This window comes from Nannobrachium achirus (genome assembly GCF_963921795.1).
Source record: "Nannobrachium achirus genome assembly, chromosome: 24".
Lineage (NCBI taxonomy): Eukaryota > Metazoa > Chordata > Actinopteri > Myctophiformes > Myctophidae > Nannobrachium > Nannobrachium achirus.
Genome location: NC_137831.1, coordinates 30,697,030 through 30,719,389, shown reverse-complemented (window position 1 = coordinate 30,719,389; position 22,360 = coordinate 30,697,030). Strand labels below are relative to the sequence as shown.

The following is a 22,360-nucleotide window of genomic DNA, read 5'->3' as shown; positions in this document are numbered from 1 at the left end:
AAAGATATGAGCTCCAAAATGATGTGCAGTGTGTGGGTTATGGGATGTGCACTGTGCATACAGTATATGAGGGATGGAAAGTAACTTTAACTGGTGCTTGCATGATAATATGTAGGAGCATCAATGTAAGAAATACCCGTTTCGTTTAATGGCTACACCCCCACCCCCCCACCCCCCCTCCCCCAGCCCGCCCGCCCACCCGCCCACCCGCCTGCGCACACACCCGCCTGCCTGCACACACACACACACACACACACACACACACACACACACACACACACACACACACACACACACACACACACACACACACACACACACAGCTGGTTAAACATGTTGCCTCATGCTAGATGCAGAATAGATTAGCCTCAAGCTAGATGCAGAATAGATAGTAGATACACCATAAAAATGCTAATATACAGCATACGATTTGTGAAAGTGACAAACGGGCTTCACAGTTATGTTAGGTGTGTTCATATGCTAATGGTGATGCGATTTCAGATCAATTGCTCCAGCCACTGAGGAGAAACGCTGTGACAGACACTCACTCAGACAGACAGACAGACACTCAGACAGACAGACATTTGGAAAATTATATGTTTGATGGTAGGAAACATGAAAGACATAACCCCAGAAGACCCACAAATGGGTCTGGCAGCTGAACAAAGAGTCAGTTTTCAGTTGGAGTTTATTCTTCTCTGTGTAAAGTGCATCGAGGTGCTTGTTGTACGGCGGAACAACAGACGCCGTTGCCCTCTCTGACAAAGTTACCTTGAGGAAACAAAAAGGAACACGACGTCGGGAGCTGCTCATAATAGATGGGGGAGTGTGAGAGGAGAGAGTGTTCTAATTTAACAAAGAAAATAAAATAATAATAAATACCCTCGGCGTGCTGCAAAATCAAAGTGGAGGGAGAAGAGACAAAAGAAGGCAGACGTCTTCAGTCCATCAGTCGTCGGTACTCGGCACTATTTAAACAGGAGGAGGCAATTTAAAGACAAGAGGCTGACGGACTCGCACAGGAGAAGAACAGAGTGCCGCACCTATAACGTCCGGAGAACCCATGCTTCTCTAATTGTATCCTGGATGTGCCTTTGAAAATGAAGCCATTTGAACTGTTGTTTTATACGAGTGTCCTTCCCTCCCTCTCTACTCTGAGGATTATAGCCTTCAGATGTCCCTCACTTCAGGATATACAGTATACCGTCGTTGGTCGGGTGGAAACCTCCTATCTCTATAAGTTTCAAATGCGTATGTTCTTTCGCAAAGTAAAGCCCTGCTTCATCATACATGGCTGTCGCACAAAAGTAGTGAAAACAGCCGATCTACAAGCACACAACGCCTCGCATCGCGAGGCGTTGTTTGCTTGTAGATCGGCTGTTTTCACTAGTTTAAATCGTTTTTAAAGTGATACATGCAATATGAGCGGTTTTGGACATACAAGGTTTTCACCCGACAACGGCGATATAGATATTAGATTAGTTTGAATCAGCATGTAATACGATGAGCCACTTTATGGCCATTACAGACGTATCAGACTTCACAGGATGGAGTCAACAGTCAAGCGCGCTGCGAGATGAGAACTGAACTGAACTGAACTCTCGACATACAGTGGTACAGTAGTACCTCCCCCTGACCTTTCTGTAGTAAATACCATTTATTTTGCATTGTGTTTTACGACTGTTTTCTTTTTTTCTTTCTTTCTTCTGCATAGTACTGTGTTTTATTTGTCTGTCGTTCTATGTTATATGAGTTAAAAAAGGACCCCATTTGAAACAAGACCAAAAGCTTTTTGTTGAGGTATCCTTTTAGTTGACCGCGTACCAGTGAACTGTACTGTCATGAGACTGTACCTTTTCCTATGCAAACTCTATTAAAGTCTCCAATCAATCAATCAATGAATCAATGAATGAATCAATCAATCAATCGTACGTCAAAAGGGGGGACTCTCCGGAATACAGACTGGGGGCCACTTTGTCGATTCTGACTACAGATTTTGATTTAGTTTTAGTCATAGTCTTTTGAATAAAATTCAATTTATTTTAGTCATGTGAAATGTTTTAGTTTTAGTCTAGTACTCTAGTTTTAGTCAACTAAATATCATAAGATTGTAGTCGACTAAGATGATCAAAATCTACAGTTGATTTTGTCAGCAAAAATTTATTTTTTACACTTGGTTGCACGCTGAAAATAGCCGATCTACAAGTTCACGACACGTCACGGTGCAACGGGTTGCGAGCTTGTTGACCTGCTGTTTTCGGAGCTCAACACCCGAGCACAACACCCGAGCACAACCGAACATAAAACGACTTCTCTCTTCTCCACTAGTCCATAACATTTTTTTGAAGTCATCATACGTAGCTTAGTTTTCATTTAGTTCTTATAGTTCATTTTCATCAGTGAAAAAAGGTAGTCTACGAAATTAACACTGGTCTCTCTCTTTTTCTCTCTCTCCTTCTCTCTCTCTCTCTCTCTCTCCCTCTCTCTCTCTCTTTCTCTCTCTCTCTCTCTCACTTTTCTCTGTCAGGTGGAACTGGTGAACATCGGAGGAGCAGACATTGTCGATGGAAATCACAAACTGACCCTGGGCCTTATCTGGAGCATCATTCTCCACTGGCAGGTGTGTGTGTGTGTGTGTGTGTGTGTGTGTGTGTGTGTGTGTGTGTGTGTGTGTGTGTGTGTGTGTGTGTGTGTGTGTGTGTGTGTGTGTGTGTGTGTGTGTGTGTGTGTGTGTGTGTGTGTGTGTGTGTGTGTGTGTGTGTGTGTGTGTGTGTGTGCGTGCGTGCGTGCGTAGGTGCGCAGGTCTGTGTATAAAGCCATACACAGTCAAACCGACAAGTGTTTAACTCTTAAATTATGAGACTTCATACAAAGCTCAATGTTCATACAAAAGGTCAATGGTTAAACTCTCGGGGGAAAATTCACAAAGGGACCACTTAATAAGCCACCAATAAGACTAAAAAAGCAAGGCGTTTAATTCTCAAAAACCTACAAAAGTTGCTGCCAAGCAGACAGCGTTTCTGTGCTCTCGTGCTCTTACCAGGTTTTTAAATTAGGTATAATTATGCATGCCCTTTATATGCAAATGAGCCTCATTCCAAAAAATATCCAATTCACAAGCAGCGGTGCTAATAGTCCCATGAAGTTAGAGTGAAAAGTTATGGTGAGTGTCGACAGAGGGCTGGTGGTAAATGAAGCATATTTTTGTCGCTGTCGGGCAGAAAACCTTGTATCTCCAAGTTTCAAATTTGTAATTTTTTTCGCAAATAAATCCCTGCTTCATCATACCAAGACCATCGCACAAAAGTAGTGAAAACAGCTGATCTACAAGCCCAATGTTAACCTAATATTGCATGAGCTTGATGATTGTATTCTTGTACTTTGTCAATGACAGATTCACCTTTTATAAACAAATATTATATCAATTTACAAACCAGTTGTTTATGAGTTGTTAATGGTTCTTAAGATTACGTACAAAGTCTAATTTAACGCCCTGTGCGTCACGCTAACGCATCAAAAGCAGCAGATCTACAAGCTCGCGCCGCGTTGCAAGCTCGTCGATCCGCTACCTTCGTTTTAATTTATTTTTTAATTTATTTTTTTAATCCTGAAAAGTAACGTGAGGTTTCCCACCGAGAGAGACGGTATTTTCACGAACCAATGCTCTATTTCGGCTATTTTAAAGTTATACTATGTAACTTTTTTTATAAAACATATCTTAAAATTGTCCTAACTATTAAATCGCTAAAGTTTTAGAACCCCCTCTCCGTTCATTTCAGCCCCAAAAGCCTTTTCTTTATATGTTTTCTACTTAGCCTTGACAGGGGCGGGATTTCCCGGCAAAATGACGTCATCTGCATCATCCGCCAATCACATTGCAGATCATACACACATGATACACTACCGGCCAATCACAGCGCAGATCATACACTGCCGGGCTCTCTGGTGGGTTTAGGAAACACACCTTCAGGAAGTACACTGTGTTTACTGTTTACACTGGAGGAGTCTAGCATGTAACTCCCCAACCGCTGCTCGTAGAAGGACACGGGAGACCTCATTGAAAGCGTCTCGGCGAGGCGGACGCGGTGGTCTGACGGCCCGGTCCGCGGGCGAAAAACGGACGAAAAAAGCAGACGCGACCGCGGTTTGCTATACTGCTACAGACCACCAGTTGAGCAACTTACACAGTATAGCTTTAAATTTTATATAATTTTCATCGAAATGAAATGGAAAAAGTAACGTTTTTTCCACCCGATAGCGATGATTCATGAAGTGATGTCACGCTGAGACTTTCAATCGATAAAGCAGCGGGGGATTACGGCCAGACGAAAGGCATATCGACGCCTGCCGCGCTGGTGAATGCACACTGTTCGATACTCACGGCACAGGAATCTAGTGTCTTCATGCATTTCATACTTTGTCACATGTGTGTGTGTGCAGGGGTGTCGTACCAAACTCTGGGCCCTGGGTACAAGGATTCACTGCGGGCCCCCCCATGCATGGTCTTCATAGGGGGAGGGGGTTTAACCCACTTAGACTCGGAACGCATTATTACGCATAATTTTTTGCTCTAACTATTGAAAAATAGCAGATATACAACCTCACAGCGCGGACGTGCTGTGAGCTTATAGATCTATTTAAAAAAAAAAAGGTTTTGATTATTACAAATCCTTTTTTGAAAAACCTATGTTTCTATGTCAGTGGTGCTGATGAACTTTTTCATGTGAAGGACCCCCAAAATGTATTTGGCCACGGACCCCCATCTCAAAATATTTAGTCCCAGGGACCACCCAGAAGCAAAATTTGAGTTACAAAAAAAATACATAATATTCAAAGATTTGCACACATTTTCATGACTTTTCAAAAATATCAGATCTACAAGCTCGCAGCGCGGCACTCGGTGCCGCGATGTGAGCTTGTATATCTGCTATTTTTCAATAGATAAAGTATAAAATAATTAAGGCCCCTCCACCTTGGGCCCAGTCCCACTTTCCCCCCCTTGTGACGCCCCTGTGTGTGTGTACAGAGAAAGAGCGTTCAGTCTGCCTTGTCCTTCCAGCATAACAGCTGGATAAGCATTGTTCGTCCCCAGTACCCTGCATGGGATCAAGGTTGAAGGTTACTTTGAATAGGCTTAGAACTGGAACGCATCTGTGTCTCTTTAACCATTATTGTATGCTTTAACTATTAAACAAAATAGCAGATACAAGCTCACAGCTTGAAACTACATGGTGGCAGTTTAATAAATCCGTAATGCCTCTATTGGAGAGAAAGAGGAGGTAAAAAGCAACATAAAAAAAGGTTGTCAAAATGCCGAAGTTGGAGTCCATTGGCTCTAATCAAGTTATTAATTTTGATTACTGTGAGTGTGCATGTTCTGGCGTCAGCAGCAGCTCCACTATAACTACCTGCATTTGCATTGTGAGCAGTGTTGTTTGTGACAGCAAATTTTGATTTAGTTTTAGTCATAGTCTTTGAATAAAATGTATTTTAGTTTTAGTCATAATTCTAGTCACCGGAAAAGTTTTAGTTTTAGTCTAATTTTAGTCGACTAAATATCATAAGATTTTAGGCGGCTAAATCTACAGTTGATTTAGTCAACTAAAATGTGTTTTGGCAGGCCTTGATGGCATCGTAATAGCTGATATATAGCTGATAATAGCTTGTAGATCTGCTATTTTCAGCACACAACGCCTGAGAGCAACCAAATGACTCTCTTCTCCACTAGTCGCTCTCTAACGCTTTAGTCTATTTGTCAATATATTTAGTCTTAGTTTTAGCCATCACAGCTTAGTTTTTATTTCGTTATTTCGTCAGTGAAAAAAACGCAGTCGACAAACATTTTTCGTCATGGTTTTAGTCGACGAAATCAACACGGGTTGTGAGCTGCTAGTGTAGATCTGCTATTTAACGCATGCAAGCGGATTTTACTCCGGATTTTACCGTGTAGCTAACTAGCAACAAGCTAGATCTACTCAACTCTGTCTCGGTCCCTCTGTATACTCTCTCCGTCCATCTGTCTGTCTGTCCATCCGTCCTTGTGTATAACTGTCTGTCCTCATCTACCATCTACCGTTGTTGCCTATTGAGCTTGGCACATTTCCTGGGGCAAGCTGCCCAGATCACACATGTCACACGTGTCTTCTTATTTTTTCACTCTCAAAAAGCGTCTGCAATGTAGTGCATTTGAAACTACATTGCAGTGCACATCAGGTGGTGATCACTGCTTGCCTCCTGTGAATTGTTTTGTTTTAATCTTTGTTTATTTTCTGTTTATTTCGTTGCTGAGTGAGCAGTCAGCAGACAAAGGGACGTGAGTGAGATGAAAAAACCTGGGAGAAATGTATCAATCTCAACAGGAAACAACATCTTTCCTGTCTATCTGCTGGCTTCCACCTCTCTCTCTCTCTCTCTCTCTCTCTCTCTCTCTCTCTCTCTCTCTCTCTCTCTCTCCGTCTTTGCCTGTCTGTCTGTCTTTCTGTCTCTTTCTCTCTCGCTCGCTCTTTCTCTAATTGAATTTCACCCATCTATCCGTCCCTCCTCCGACGGTAGATTGATGATGATGAAGAGGATGATGATGAGGATGAAGATAGTGGATGTTTAGATGAGATCAAACAGTAACGTGGTTGATCCCTGCTGCTCTGAATTCACCCCGGCTTCGCTGAGCGGAGGCTAATGGCTCAATCACACCTAATGACACCATTCATAATGTGTCCGCGTGCGCGTGTGTGTGCACTAGGGGTGACCCCGAATAGTCGAATAGTCGACTAATCGATCGAAACGGCACCTAGTCGAATGGCAATATCTTAGTCGAATGGAAAAAAAAGAAAAAAAAAAAAGTTTTTATTTTTTATTTATTTTTTTGGGGGGGGGGGGGGGGGGGGGGGCTGTTGGGGTGCTTAATGTCCGATGATTTAACATATACTTTAGTTTCTCGCAATAAAACATGCATAGCCTACTGGCACAGCCCGTACTGTCTGTGTGTGTGCATTGCGTAGACTCCACAAAACCTGCACAGCTGTTCTGTGTTAACAACTCAATCAGGCTCCGCGTTCGTCACTTTAAACAAGTATAGGACAAAACTAAAGTAAGCTGCAGGATCTGGCTATGACCTACCACTCCACGCCGAGCAACATGTCAGATAAAAGTAAGTTGGCTTATAAGTCCATTATGTAATGTCCATACTCCCAAAAGCGACGTTTTAAGCTCTCCTTTCCCTAGCTCTGGTCCATAGCGTATTCTTTCCCCTTTCTCCCCGACGAGTTACAGGGTCTGTTTTGTACAATCCAATCGCTGTCTCTCTGTCAGGCTCAGCGCAGGCTGTGCAGCGTCTTGTCGATAGATGCACGTATGGATGTTACACAGATATTGGTGTCGGGCAGAGCCCATAGAAATGTGTGACCGGCGACCGCATCGCCTATACAGTAGTTGCATGGCTGTTACACACAGACATCGGAGTCTGAGGCTTTAGCTTCTAAGTGAATAAACTTTACACCTGCTATAGGCCTACTTATTTTAGTATTTTGTTATTTAATTCGCCTTATATTATTTAGTTACTTTATTTATTTTAGAGATATTATTTCGTTGTTGTTATTGCTGTATTTATTACTATTCTTATAAGGCCATGATAATAAACCTGGCCTTAAATAATGAATGAGTTATCTATTAAAACAAAAGTCAAGAAGACATGTTATTTAAATGAGTGTTTCACCTCTGTTGTTTATACGCCATTATAAAAGAAAGGGGTAAAAAAAAAAATGAAAAAAAAAAAACAAAAAAAAAAAACGAAAAGAATTAATAATAATAATAATAAAAAAAAACGGGCCATAGTCGACTAATAGTCGACTATCAACACAATGACTAAAATCTTAGTCGACTATACAAATCCTTAGTCGGGGACAGCCCTAGTGTGCACGTGGTGCGTACAAGCGTGTGTGTGTATTGGAGGTGCGCTGTGTTCGTAGATTTTATGACACAATTCATGGCCAAACATAACTTCATCACTGTGTGTGTGTGCCATTGTGTGGACCTGCCAGCCATGCCCTTGGGATAGTTCCAAGAAGTGCATGTGGGTGGGCAATGGCCGTGTGTGTGTGCGTGTGTGTGTGTGTGTGTGCGTGCGTGCGTGCGTGTGTGTGTGTGTGTGCATGTGCACTCCAGCTTTTCGCCAATTAAATTGAAAATACATGCAATGACCTACTGCCTAATGAGTCCCTGTATCACCCGGCAAGAATCGCCAACAGTCCTGTGTGTGTGTGTGTGTGCGTGCGTGCGTGTGTGTGGTGTGAGTGTGTGTCTCCCTCCCCTGAGCCTTAAACAAGCGCTCCCAAACTGTCAGTCACGGCTGCCAAAAACATTGTGTGAGTTTGTTTGTTTGTGTGTGTGTGTGTGTGTGTGTGTGTGTGTGTGTGTGTGTGTGTGTGTGTGTGTGTGTGTGTGTGTGTGTGTGTGTGTGTGTGTGTGTGTGTGTGTGTGTGTGTGTGTGTGTGTCTGAGAGAGAGAAACAGAGCTGCCTGCTAGGCATGAATGTGTGCACTTATACGTGTCCCTGAAGTATGTTTGTACAAATATGTATATTTCATTTGTCTGCCTGTGTGTGTGTGTGTGTGTGTGTGTGTGTGTGTGTGTGTGTGTGTGTGTGTGTGTGCGCGTGTGTGTGTGGAAAGTGTCAGTGTTGCGTTATGGAAATGTCACTCAGCCGTGCGTCGCATTACCATGGCTCTCAAAGTCTGTTGTAATGGCTGCCAAGGATGCATTTGTTTGGGTGGCTTTTGTTCTTGTTGTGTCTGTCTGCCTGCGTGGGTGTGTGGGTGAGAGGGTGCGTGTGTGCGTGCTTGCGTGCAGCGTACGTGTGTGCGAGTGCGTGGCATGGTATCTACTTGGCTGTCCAATAATACAAATGCTAGTTGCGACCGTAGGTCGTTATTTAGTATGAAAACGTGCAGCTCATGTCCGTCCCTCTGTCTCTCTGTCTGTCACACCACATCATAATGATGTTGCAAATGAATGGCCAGGACAGAATTCATTCGCACTGACCTGTTCTGACATCACAATGATGACTCGACCAGATCAGCGTTCACAACGGGCCCGAAAATTAAGGCCTCATCTGGCCTTACTAATTAGCATACATTTTACGCCCTACCCGTCCGGAAAAACTTAAATAATTAAGTCCATATATGGGGATTTCCCAGATGATGCCCTCTTAGGGCAACCACACTAATACAATCCCTTTTATGCCCATAATATGGAGATCCCTGATGTCATCAATATTAAGCCCATATCTGGGAATGCCCATATATGGACATAGCCCATATCTGGGTGGGACTATATGGACATATTGTGACAGTCTCATGTGGTCTATGACGTCAAACATGTATGATGTCAGACGTCGGTCATCTCCATATTTGGGAAAATGTGGACCCATTTTGTCCAACTTAAACAACTAACAAGGTCTATGCAATGTTTTGGTCAAAGTTGATCCCATGCCAAAGAGCCAGCGTTTGCCCAGCAGTCTGCTGTCACCCAGGTGGATGTGTGCACGCGCCCATGTGCACGTCGTGCCCATGTGCGCGAGGTCGCGTCTCGCCTTAGGGTGTCTTACTGGTTTGGTACAGTACAAATGTGTGGGTGATCATGTTTCCATACTTAGCGATCGGTTTGCTAACGTAACCTGTGTGTGTGTGTGTGTGTGTGTGTGTGTGTGTGTGTGTGTGTGTGTGTGAACGCAGGTGAAGGATGTGATGAAAGAGGTCATGGCAGGCCTACAGCAGACGAACAGTGAGAAGATTCTGCTGAGCTGGGTTCGTCAGAACACGCGGCCCTACCCTGAGGTACGTATAGCGGCACCCCTCACACTCATCTACTTCATTGGTTCTCAACATTTTACGTTTCAAGGTCTACCCTTTAAAGGGATATTTCACTTTCAAAAAACTTTTTTATCGTCTAATCAGGCTTTTGGGATCACCCAGGACAGTTTTTGAATTCCTTGGATAACCTTTTTTCATTTATTTGTAATAATTTGTTGGGAAAATGAAAAAAAAGTTATAATAATACAATAAAAAGAATTACAAATATATGAAAAAGGTTAACGAAACATGGCATGCTCACATATTTTGAGAGTGTCAGGAGTCACCAGAAAAAAGGATGGGTGTTTTCATTGAATCGATCATGGTTAAAATGAAGATTGAAGTTACAATGGGTTTGTATATGAATAGAAGGGTGGCGTGTCTGATCAAATATCTAAATACTGAATCAAGCAATTCAAAAACTGTCCTGAGTCTTCCCAAAAGCCTGATTAGATGATAAAATGACCAACGGGTCCATTTGGTTCCATTTGTACACTTTCCGAGTGGACAATGTTGACCCCCCCTAAAGGAAACCAGAGAACCTGGATTCCACTTTTAGAGCCACTCATCTACTTGGAAAGAAGATAGCAGGGGCGCTACTGGTGTCCCTCAAACCACCGGTGCTCATGAAAGGGAATACAATGAGCAAAAGAGGACAAAATGTGCCACAGAGGCACACAAATCCAGGTCCAGGCACTCAGGTGGATTTAGAAATAAAAGGCCTTTATTCAACGGGCTAGAACATTAAAATACACCATCGTGTTTCGGCAAACGCCTTCTTCAGGGTGTTACCGAGTAACAGCCTGAATCCACCTGGACCTGGATTTTTGTGCCTCTGTGGCACATTTTGTCCTTTTCTGTTCCCTCATCTACTTGATTGACCGTGTAGGGTTGCCAACTGTTTCTTCAAATACAGAATCGTCCCTTAAGTCCATGCAGGCGTTTCGGGCAGTATTTTGATGGAATCGTGCACTTTATGAAAGAAGCATGAAATTTGGCACACAGTTAGAACATGCCATATGGAACATTTTGGGCTATAGGGACATCTTAGATTTGTCTTGGGAAACTTGTGGGAGACTTTACTATAGAGTAAAATAATAAAAATAAAAAAAATGCTTCTTGCGAGACTACAGATTCCTATTAGATTCAATGCGATTCTGATGACGAGATTTAGAACTTGAGCGAACCATTTTACGGCAGAATCTCAACAATGATGTAAGCCTGGGGTATAATGTTGTTGCTACGTCTATAGTGTGTACTATGAAGGGACGAATTGAGCCAAACATTTTCATTTTAAAACAATGGATGCTCCCGTTTTGTGGGCTGTGGTCGGGTCGCCCCAAACTGGGCAATGATGCATTTTTTTGAGTGGTGGTCTCACCACTCCTGTAATTCGCTTTCACGATGTTACTGGCTGGCTGGCTGGCTGGCTGGCTGGCTGGCTGGCCGTGTATGTCTGTCGCCTGCCATACCTCTCCTGACCACACACAGACCACAAACACACACACACACACACACACGTTAAAGGAGGGGCGCTATTGAGCAGGCAGACTCAACACTCTCTCTCTCTCTCACACACACACACACACACACACACACACACACACACACACACACACACACACACACACACACAAATGTCAAGGCTGCAACAGCACGCACAACGTTGTGTGTGTGTGTGTGTGGCTGCTCGCGCTAATGTTGCAGCCGGAGACATAACTCTGAGCATGGAGAAAAGTCCCACGCTGAGGTAAACGCAATGTTGTGGTTTCATTGGAAGTGGCGTGCCGCTGAATGGAGCTCCCTGCAATTGTGTTCCACTACTTTACCTTGCATTGGATGTTTATTTTTCGGCGCTGTTGTGTGCACTCTGCACTGCAGCCTCGTCCGTCCGTCCGTCCGTCCGTCCGTTCAACACACATCACATCACCCAAGTAAATCCTGGCTTATACTTCTTCATCACGGCGTGTTCTGTGACAAAATGTGGCTGATCTACAAGCTCACAACGCCTCGCATCCGCGACGCGTTGTGAGCTTCACGTTATTATTTTTATGATTTAATAATCTAACATAGCCTACTATTTAAACACTTTCACAAGCCACAGTGTGGCTTAATATTCACATTAAGGGTAACAAGCAGGCACGCTGCATGCACTGCACATTAGAACAAGTTTGCTAGTGAGTGTAAATCAGTGGATTCCTCAAAGAAAGCTCACAATGCGTCCGTCCGTCCGTCCGTCCGTCCGTCCGTCCGTCCGTCCGTCCGGCCGTCCGTCTGTCTCCCGCCACTGTTGAGCATGAGCAACCTTGCAATCCATGTATTTGACTCTTTTTATTTGACTATTTTTATTTGACCACCACTCAGTTCACAAGGTGTGATTTTATTAAAACAACATGGCCATTTTTTTTTGAGACAAAATAAAATAACAACAAAGCAAGGTAAAAAAAAAAGCCATTTTAGACCGGAATTCTCCTCCTAATGGGTTAACATGTGTTTGGTAATGTGCTTGTGTGTCCTCAGGTCAACGTGGTCAACTTCTCCAGTAGCTGGAACGATGGGTTGGCTTTTAATGCACTCATCCACAGTCACAGGTCTGTTCCTTCCTTCCTTCCTTCCTTCCTTCCTTCGTGTGTGTGTGCGTGCGTGCGTGCGTGCGTGCGTGCGTGCGTGAATATGATAACGCTGTAGATAGATATAGAACCAGACAGACAGACAGAAAGACTAATCTCATCCACTCATTCCTATTGGCTGTTTGCAGACCGGAGCTGTTTGATTGGAGCGTGGTGGAGAAGAAGGCGTCGGCCACAGAGCGACTGGAGCACGCGTTCTCCACCGCACAACACCACCTGGGAATAGAGCGGCTGCTGGACCCTGAGGGTAACACACACACACACACACACACACACACACACGCACACGCACACGCACACATGCACACATGCACACACATACACCAGTTTGTATTCCTATTCCAGTGGTTCTCAACCTTTTCAGGCCACGACCCCCAAAATAATCACATTTTAACTGGGGACCCAACCACCCTGCGAGCACTAAGAGTTACATTTTCTATAACGCAATTCTATTGTGAAAATAGCCGATCTACATGCCCACAGCGCCTCGCAACTTTCACAATTTCTGCCTCTAATCTTTGACAATTTGGCCAAAGTTTGACGCGGGTTGACTCAAGGTGGCGCATTGCATTGTGGAGCTCCGCTATCCAACTAAAGGACTATACAAAGGACTGTTTGGTGGTCTCGGACCACCAAACTTTTCATCAGAGACTTTCCGACGCGCAGCTTACTGAACTCTAATTCAGAGTAATGCTTTAAAAAAAATATTTTTATAATTTTTATCCCACGATTTTATAGCCCATTTTCACCCAGTGCCAATTGCCTATGTAATCCTGGGCTCTGCTCTCCCTCTGCCGCGCCTAGGGAGGCAACGGACTGACCTCATGCTTCCTTCTATGCATGAAGAGTCCAAGTTGCTTCTTTTCACCTGACAGTTCACCTGACAGTTCCTATGTCCAAACCGGGGAAATCCCCACCTGACAGGGGGGATTTCCCCGGTTTGGACGTACTGTAGCGCGTGGAAGGAACACGTTATTCCAACCAGTTCCTTTCCCCTCCATCAGGCGCCCCGGCTGGCCAGGGGGAGGCATTGTAGAGACCAGGATTACTGCATGTTTTTGTGAGGGTATCTACCCTAGGGTAATGCTTTTCAGAAGTTGCGAGTGACGTCATTTTGTGGTTAAACCGGACCTTTCCGATGACAAGTTTGGTGGGCGGACACAGTATGGACAAGATTCAAAGGGCTAGGTTTGAAGAGGTCTACGGAATGGCACAGCACCCTGCGCGCCCCCAGTGACGTCAGCGCACTTAAAACACGCACTTCGTAGTGTCCAACCCCCGAATTGAGATGAGGCTAATGTCATGTTACCAGTAAGACTCCCTAGTCGGGAGATAAGCAACCGTCACGTCGCATACACAAACGTTAGAAGCAATCGTAGCCAATCAGGAGGGAATATGGGAAATGGGACAGATCCATGTTGATGACATGACTTTAGAGATACTGTGTACCGCTTAGCGTGATTTTAGGGCAAAATCCGTAGGAGCAGTGTCCAAAAATGTGTTTTGCAAAAATCGCCCTGATGGTGGCGTTAGAAGAGGGCCATGTGAGAAATCAGGGGCGGAGGTTGTAATTTTCCATTAAAGGAATGTGTCTGCAAAGTTTGGCATCGATAGGGCCAACGATGGTGGTGTTGGTGGTGATTTGAGTAGGGCCAAAAGTGTGACGTGACGTGGCGGACAGGCGGAGGGACAGACATACTTACAGACAGCCGGTGGGGCTTTTCATAGTAACTTGTGACCTAACGGTCGCAATCAAATTCTACTATATTTGTGGGGACATCTGACCGTCATAAGTATACACACACACAAACACACACACAGGCTAATAATTCAGTGGACGAATATTCAGGGTGACTCATGTTCAATCACGTTTCACGCAGGCCTATCACAAGCCTTAATTGGGTCTGATTGCGTGTGGCGCCTGAGGTCCTGATTGGATACAGACACCGTCACAATGACACCGGTCGGTCTCCATGGTGATGAGACTTGAAGCAGAAGCACGCACACACACACACACACACGCACACGCACACGCACACACACACACACACACACACACACACACACACACACACACACACGGTAATGCATTTGCCTGTCATGCTGACATTGATCTGTGCTGATGAGCGGCGTTCTGGAGGTTAATGTTAACGATTCTAAGGGTTGAGGTTCAGGGCTGGTCTGTTATTGTCTGACAAAGTGTTCCTGGCACACACACACACACACACACACACACACACACACACACACACACACACACACACACACACACACGCACACAGGCACACACACACACACACACACACACACACACACACACACACAGTCTGACCTCGCATTGTCTGAGTCGACGTGCTTAAGACCCTCTACTGCAGCTGTTGATTTTAGTTTGATTTTAGTTCTACAACTTAGATTTTAGGCCACGTTTTCTCTAGAGAAAACACATACATTTCGTACGTCTACGTGGAAACGCATCAGCATTTTGAAAATGCTGTAATGTGCATGCCATGTCGCTAGGTGGCGGTGACGCACAGTTAGACGAGTGACGCCGTTGTACTTCCTTGTTTACATTCACCATGGTAACGTGGCTGCATGTAGTCTGCACGTGAGCATTGAGTTGACGTCACACGTTTTGTTGTTTCCTCCGTTTTTCCTGTTCACATGGAGACGCGAGGAGGAGCGACTTCAAAGATGTCCACCCTGAAAGGAGGTTTCACTTTGTTGCGTTTTCAACTCGCAACAACGCAGCTGTCGTCTAAACGGATGGCATATCTGACATTTATTTTGACGTTTTCTCTAGAACAGTGGTTCTCAACCTTTTCAGGCCGCGACCCTCAAAATAATCATATTTTAACTTGGGACCCCCCACCCTGACGAGCACTAAGTGTTGAGGCATTACATCTTGTATAACATGGTTCTATTGTGAAAATAGACAATCTACGTGCTCACAACGCCTCGCAATGCGAGGCGTTGTGAGCATGTAGATCGACTATTTTGACAATTTTAGCCTCTAATATTTGACAATTTGTTGAGTGAGAAAACAATGTTGCACATTAAGTTAATCATCTGGGGACCCCCCCAAATCATTTGGGGCCCCCTTGTGGGAACCACAGTTCTAAACGGATGGCATATCTGACATCTTATTTTGCCGTTTTCTCTAGAAAACAGCGTTGCGTGAACGCCTCAGTAACTACAAGCTCACAAGCTTGTCGATACCCTGCACTCCCAGTGCTGCAAATTTGAACGGAACATGAACTCTTAGCAATTCTCTAAATAACCAGCAAACACAGAAACAGAGTGCCGGGGAGTTTGTTCGGGAGGAAAGACATCTGGGGGAGGATTGGTCACAGCCAGCTTCACGAGTTGAGCCTGGTCACACAGGAGCCAATCACCAGCTGGGTTCCACCTGGTAATTAACCACTCACACTCGGGCACAATCAGTCACCATTCACACCAGCTGGTGATCAATCAGGCTCTCATCACCGTTCTTTCAACGGCGTGCATGGACACATGACGGGAAAAGAAAGAAAAAAACTTCAGAGGACACAGCACAGGGAAATGTACACAGGCCCTATAGGCTCATAACAATGGGCTATACTGTATGTGCGCAGCCATATTGGAATGACATTTAGGCCGCTTTCAGGAAGAAATCAAAAATACACAGGGAAGGCAAGTTTGCACATTATAACCCCACCCGGTGGTCTATTAGAGTAATGTCAACTCCATAGACACATTCAAAAAAGGAAAAAGTACAAAACTATAGCATCACCTCTTTAATAATTTTGCTGCCATTTTAAACATAGCTCTAGTAAGCAGCTGCCAAATTGTCCTTACCTTTTAACGTGGGCACGCGCACGCATCGTGCACAATCTGTGCGCGACTCATCTAGTAGACTGTAGACTCGGTGACAAACTTTCGAATAAAAAAACCCCCATTGAAATAGACTTATCCGTTGCCACGCTGTATCCCTGCTTATCCGCCAGTGTTTACATGAAAAAGCATTGAAAAAAACCAACTGTGCGCTATGGTAACAAGTGGACACGTTCGCGCACAAAACGCACGATATGTGCGGGGATCATAATCCAGGCGTGTAGAGACTGGATCAAAGTTTCCAAACGCAAAAATCCGATTGAAAAACGAGTGTTCCATCGCCGAGTAGCTTTCTCCTCTGTTACACTGTAAACCAACGGAGGCGGGACTATGGCCCAGGCTCAGACCGGATACGGAAAGCTAGATCCGGTCCAGACCGGAAATGACCGGATACAGTTAGGGGGGCGGGCCTAAAGAGCCAGAATCAGCGAAAATCTGCGATAATACTTTTAATCCTTTCATAATGATTAAAGCTAATTAAACTTCCGGGTTCGACGGGCATGGCACCGCGGTACAGCGGGAAATCTACGGTTTCTACGGGCATCGCCCAGAATGAGTTAAAGGGGGAAACCACCCATTTTCAATATTGAACTGTGTCATTAATATATGTTAGAGGAGTTCTGTGGAAATACAAAAAAAGTTCCTCCCCTTCTATGTCGCCTAGAACTGGAGGATTGATTGCCTAGAACTGGAGCAAAAAACGAACAACAAAAAACATTTAATTCGTTTTTAATTCAAGAAAGATTTTCCTTTTTTCTGAAAGTGTTTTGAAATAATAACCAAAAAGAATTCAAAACTAAAATGTAGGGATGAATTGTTTACTAGTGTGGCTGGAGCCCACTCACCCACCACCGCTGAGGGCCAGGGGTTAGATTCCCCAGCAGCAGCTTCCTTGCTGGGCTTGGCCAGGCAGGCGCTCTGGCGTGGGCACCGTGGGCACAGTGGGCACAGTGTTCATCGCGGTTGGGAAGCCGGTGGCGAGGGACCATGTCCTTGACGCTGCACGAGTCAGTGCAGTGTTGATTGCAGTGTTGAGACCTGGAACGTATTGTTAGACTTAAAATTTTAAAACTGAAAACTCCACTCCAGGGATGGCAGGTTTTTTTTCTCTCTGTGTTCTGTGGCCTTTTGAGTAGCAAAGATAATAATACCTACAATTTACAATTACAATTTAGGCATTTAAGTGCTAGCGACAGAAATATCACAGTTTGTCCAGCAAACCTTTTCAAGCCAATGTGGTCAGACAATAATAAGGCCTCAGTGGAGTTCACAGCCGTGAGTGAGAATGCTGTGCTGATCTGAGCCACTTAAATAGATGGCTGGGAGCTCAGAACAAAAGCAACAGGCAGTCCAGTTACAAGAGGTGAGTCAGATAGACTTAAGACTAGAGTTAAACAGCACTAGACTTAAACAGTGCAATAATAACAAATCCTAGATCAAAGTGCTAGTGACGGAAATATCAGAGTTTGTCCAGCAAACCTATTCAAGCCAGTGTGGTCAGACAAAAGATCCGGCCTCAATGGAGTTCACAGCCGTGCGTTCGTCCAGAGGCCAATGAACTCACTTTTCTGAGCCTAAATGAAGGCTGACCTTTAATGAAGGCTCACACATGTCTATTACCGTATTTTCCGGACTATAAGGCGCACTTAAAATACTTTAATTTTCTAAAAAAACTACAGTGCGCCTTATAGTCCAGTGCGCCTTATATATGTATCATTCATTGACATTGACATTCCCTTTAGCACAGCTCCATCTGTGCATAACGCAACGGTAGCGTCTATTATGTGCGCATTATAGTCCGGTGCGCCTTATATATGAAAACAGTTTGAAAATAGACCATTCATTGACAGTGCACCTTATAGTCCGGTGCGCCTTATAGTCCGGAAAATACGGTATATGGTACGTTCAACTAGAATTACCCGTATACTCTGTATTCTTTGATAAGAAGCATTTTAATCCGATTGGTTTCTGTTTTTCCTTGTATTTCCTGGTTTTCCCCATGTGCACCATCTATTGGTTGTGCTTAGTTTTACCTGATTGTCCAAGGTCTTTTAGTGCAGCTAAGCACGTTTGGTTCATCCGCTCCAAACCAGGTCAAACCTCATCCATCATGTTTCAGGCCTAATGTGGCCTAATAGTCGCTTCTTTATGGGCTTGTTAGTGTCATAGATCTGGTTGCTTGTTATTTCTCTCACAGAATCTAGCAACAGCGCTAGATAGTGACCCCTGCTGGTTGGTCTGTTTCTGCGGGAAGGAGAAAGTCTGAATCTCCTCATTTTCAGGTGAAAAGAAGCAGGCTGTTGACTACTGGAAAGAGGCATCACCTTCCCCAGACAGTAGAGGTTGGCAGTGACAGGGACCACAGTACGCATGGGGGGGTTTGGCAATGACTGAATCGAGTGGAAAACAAAGAAAACAAATACTGGCCAGAATATGGTCACTGCCTGCCTGCATGACAGCAAGCTTGTATATTTATTCAAACATTTCAAGAGCAATTTTCATTTTTCAAGAGCAACACTAGATCCACTGGAACTACATTGGATCATTACTGTCGGTTTCCACCTGGCAGAGATGATCTACGTTGCCATACTCTCCCTCACACCAAGATTATTAATTGGTTAGAAGTTAGTTTTATTTAAAGGGGAGTACCACTCATTTTCAACATTGAAAATTTGTGGTTGACAGTATGTCATTAATATAACTGTGGAAATAGAAACAAAATGGAACTGGAGGGCTCTATTTTGATCCATGCCTTATGTCTAAACTTCTTTGCCTTTTTTTTTCTATTTTGAAAAACATTTTAAAATACTTCAAATGCTGATATACATCTGCACCTTTTGAGCTTGCAGATCAGCTATTTGAAATATATATAAAAAAAAAAAATCAAAATAGTAAAGCATGGCAAGAGTTTAGGCATAAGGCATGGATCAAAATAAAGCCTGTGGGGTCATGTGATCAGTGACATCATGAAGGTGTACTCTGCAAGCCAAAAGCCAAAGAGTACACCTTTGTGATGTTACTGATCACTTGACCCCATAATGTACAGTATATAGCCTTGTAAAAATCCACTAAGTAGCTAATTGTTGTTGCGACCGTCAGGTCGCACTTACTATCAAAACCTCCACAAACTGTGAGTCAGTCAGTCAGTCAGTCAGTCCGTCCGTCCGTCAGTCTGTCTGTCACACCTCACACGTCACACTATTGCCCTGCTCATATCTCCGCAACCGTTGCCCCGATCCATGCCAAATTTTGCACACACACTCCTTGCCTGCCAAACTACAACCTCTAAGTTCCCTGGGGGACCCCCAGATGTAAAAAATTACCAAATGTGCAAAAATGACCAAATGACCACCCCAACGGGGCTGCTCACGGGGAATTCCCGGGGACCACCGACTCCTGGTGCTCCAGAACGGATGCAAAAGTGGTGGCGCCCCCAGTGGAGGACCCCCTCCACTGCAGCTCACATAAAATGCCGTAACTCGGGCTAGGAGCGTCCGGGAGAGCCGGGGCCGGTACCTATTCGTCCGCCAAGGCAACGCGGAGACCCCACCCCTCATTTCTCACATGGCCCTCTTCTAGCGCCACCATGAGGCAGATTCTTGCAAAACACATTTTTGGACACTGCTCCTACAGATTTTGCCCTAAACTCACACAAATCGGTACACACTATGTCTACACTCATGTCATCAACATGGATCTGTCCCATATAGCGCCACCATCAGGCCGATTTTTTCAAACACATTTTTGGACACTGCTCCTACAGATTTTGCCCTAAAATCACGCTGCGACCTGACGGTCGCTTATCTCCCGATTAGGGAGTCTTACTGGTGGAGTAAAATACAATGTGTGCCTCTTAGATGTAGTCGAGTAGAAGTAAAAGTACTGAATAGTGGAAATACTAAGTCAAGTTCAACTTTACTGTAAAGTACAGTAAAGTGTGTTCCGGATGTGATTCTGGTATAACAGCAGGTGTGTTGTTGTCAGTGGATGGTGTCATCATGGCAGCAGGCCTATGAGGATGATGGGAGTGTGTGTGTGTGTGTGTGTGTGTGTGTGTGTGTGTGTGTGTGTGTGTGTGTGTGTGTGTGTGTGTGTGTGTGTGTGTGTGTGTGTGTGTGTGTGTGTGTGTGTGTGTGTGTGTGTGTGTGTGTGTGTGCGTGCGTGCGTGCGTGCGTGTGATGGACAGCAGTCTAAGCACAAACATCACATCCTTATCTCTTTCTTTCTCTCTCTCACACACGCACACATATACTGTAGTACGCACTCACTCACTCACTCACTCACTCACTCACTCACTCACTCACTCACTCACTCACTCACTCACTCACTCACTCACTCACTCACTCACTCACTCACTCACTCACTCATGCACGCACTCACACTCATTGGTAATAATTTTCAGCACTTTTAAGAATAAAATGAAAGAATACAACCCTGATGTGTGCACACTGCACGGATGTCACGGACCGAAATGATCAGCTGTGCAGATCTTAGTTGTCTTTTTGTGGCTCTTCTATTTGACGCACAACTTAAAAGTATAAATTAAACATAAGAACATCAAATTCAGGATGGCACATCAGTGTCCAAATACTGTTATAATATAGCCTAATATTTGGTATTTAGCAGACATTTGTACAGGATCTTTAAAGTATCATTGTCAACTAGTGTGGCTTGAGTGCGGAGAGTACAATCATGGTCATACATACATACAAATGTGCCATATAAAAACGTCACTTCCTGCCATTGGCAAGACAGTAGATTGGCAGAACATTGAGCTTGTAGATCAGCTATTTACTTTATTTATTTTTTGCTATTTTTCTCGGACATCGAAGGTGGATTCTGCTTTTCAATGGGAGTGGAGTGGTGTCTTGCCATTTGCGGGTTTCTTCAAAAAATCTTGTCCATTGCTCCATTAAGATTAGAAAGGCAAAACAGGGAAAGAAACCTGTGGGAAAAAATGACGGCACATGTGTACACGCACGCACGCACGCACACGCGCACGCACACACACAAACGTTGGATTTATTCACAGAGTCGTTTATCTTGCACAGACAGCAACGAAGTCTGTCATACTCATAGATGTATTGGTCATACAGAACACACACCCGCACGCACGCACGCACGCACGCACGCACGCACGCACGCACGCACGCACGCACGCACACGTGCTCACACACACATGCTCACACACACACACACACACACACACACACACACACACACACACACACACACACACACACACACACACACACACACACAGACCTAGCCGCTGGATTTCCCCTGCAGGATTAACTAAGGTCTCTCTCTCACCTTCACCGTCTCTTTTAATTCTGTTTCTTTTTTCCTCTCTCTCCATCTCTCTCCCTCTCTCTCTCTCTCTCTCTCTCCCTCCCTCCCTCCCTCCAACTCTTTGTCTGTTTTTTCAAGGTAATCTCTCTAGTCTGCTGTTCATTTGGAGCATGCATTGCTATGCCGAGGGTGCAGTGCTGTGAACAAGTCCACTAGACCTAACTCATTAGGGCTCTGTTTCCTCTCTCTGTCTACGTATATCTATCCCAGTCGTCCCTAAACTGTTTTTTGGAGGGTCCCCAGATGATTAGCTTAAAGCAGTGGTTCTCAAAGTGGGGTCCGGGGAGCCCCAGGGGTCCTTGAGGGAGTTCCAGGGGTTCCCCATGCAGATAAATGATAGTTACGAACCAAATGGGCCCTTCAAGGTTCCATTTGTACAGTCTCAGAGTTAAATTAACACTGATTTTACAATATACATTGGGGTCCCAGAGATAGAAATGCAATTAATTGGGGGTCCGTAGCCTAATTCATGTCAAACTGGGGGTCCTTGAGATTAAAATGGTTTAGAATCACTGCTATAGAGCTGCAAAAACATCATCTGTTATGGTGGTCCCCGGGCATGTCTTTTCAAATGGGGGTCTGCGGGCTAGTAAGTGTCAATTTGGGGGTCCTTGACATGAAAAAGTTTGAGAACCACTGGCTTGAAGTGCAACAAACCAACAT

The 22,360-nt window shown here is 44.5% G+C and overlaps 1 protein-coding gene across 1 annotated transcript in view; it reads left to right on the top strand.

Moving 5' to 3' along the window:
- LOC308280209 (dystrophin-like) overlaps positions 1-22,360 on the top strand; it is a gene marked incomplete at both ends in the record, with an annotated part of 562,770 nt that overhangs the window by 178,197 nt on the left and 362,213 nt on the right. The window contains 4 exon segments of the mRNA XM_080720472.1: positions 2,528-2,620; positions 9,729-9,830; positions 12,366-12,436; positions 12,604-12,722. Coding sequence (XP_080576598.1) covers positions 2,528-2,620; positions 9,729-9,830; positions 12,366-12,436; positions 12,604-12,722 — 385 coding nt within the window.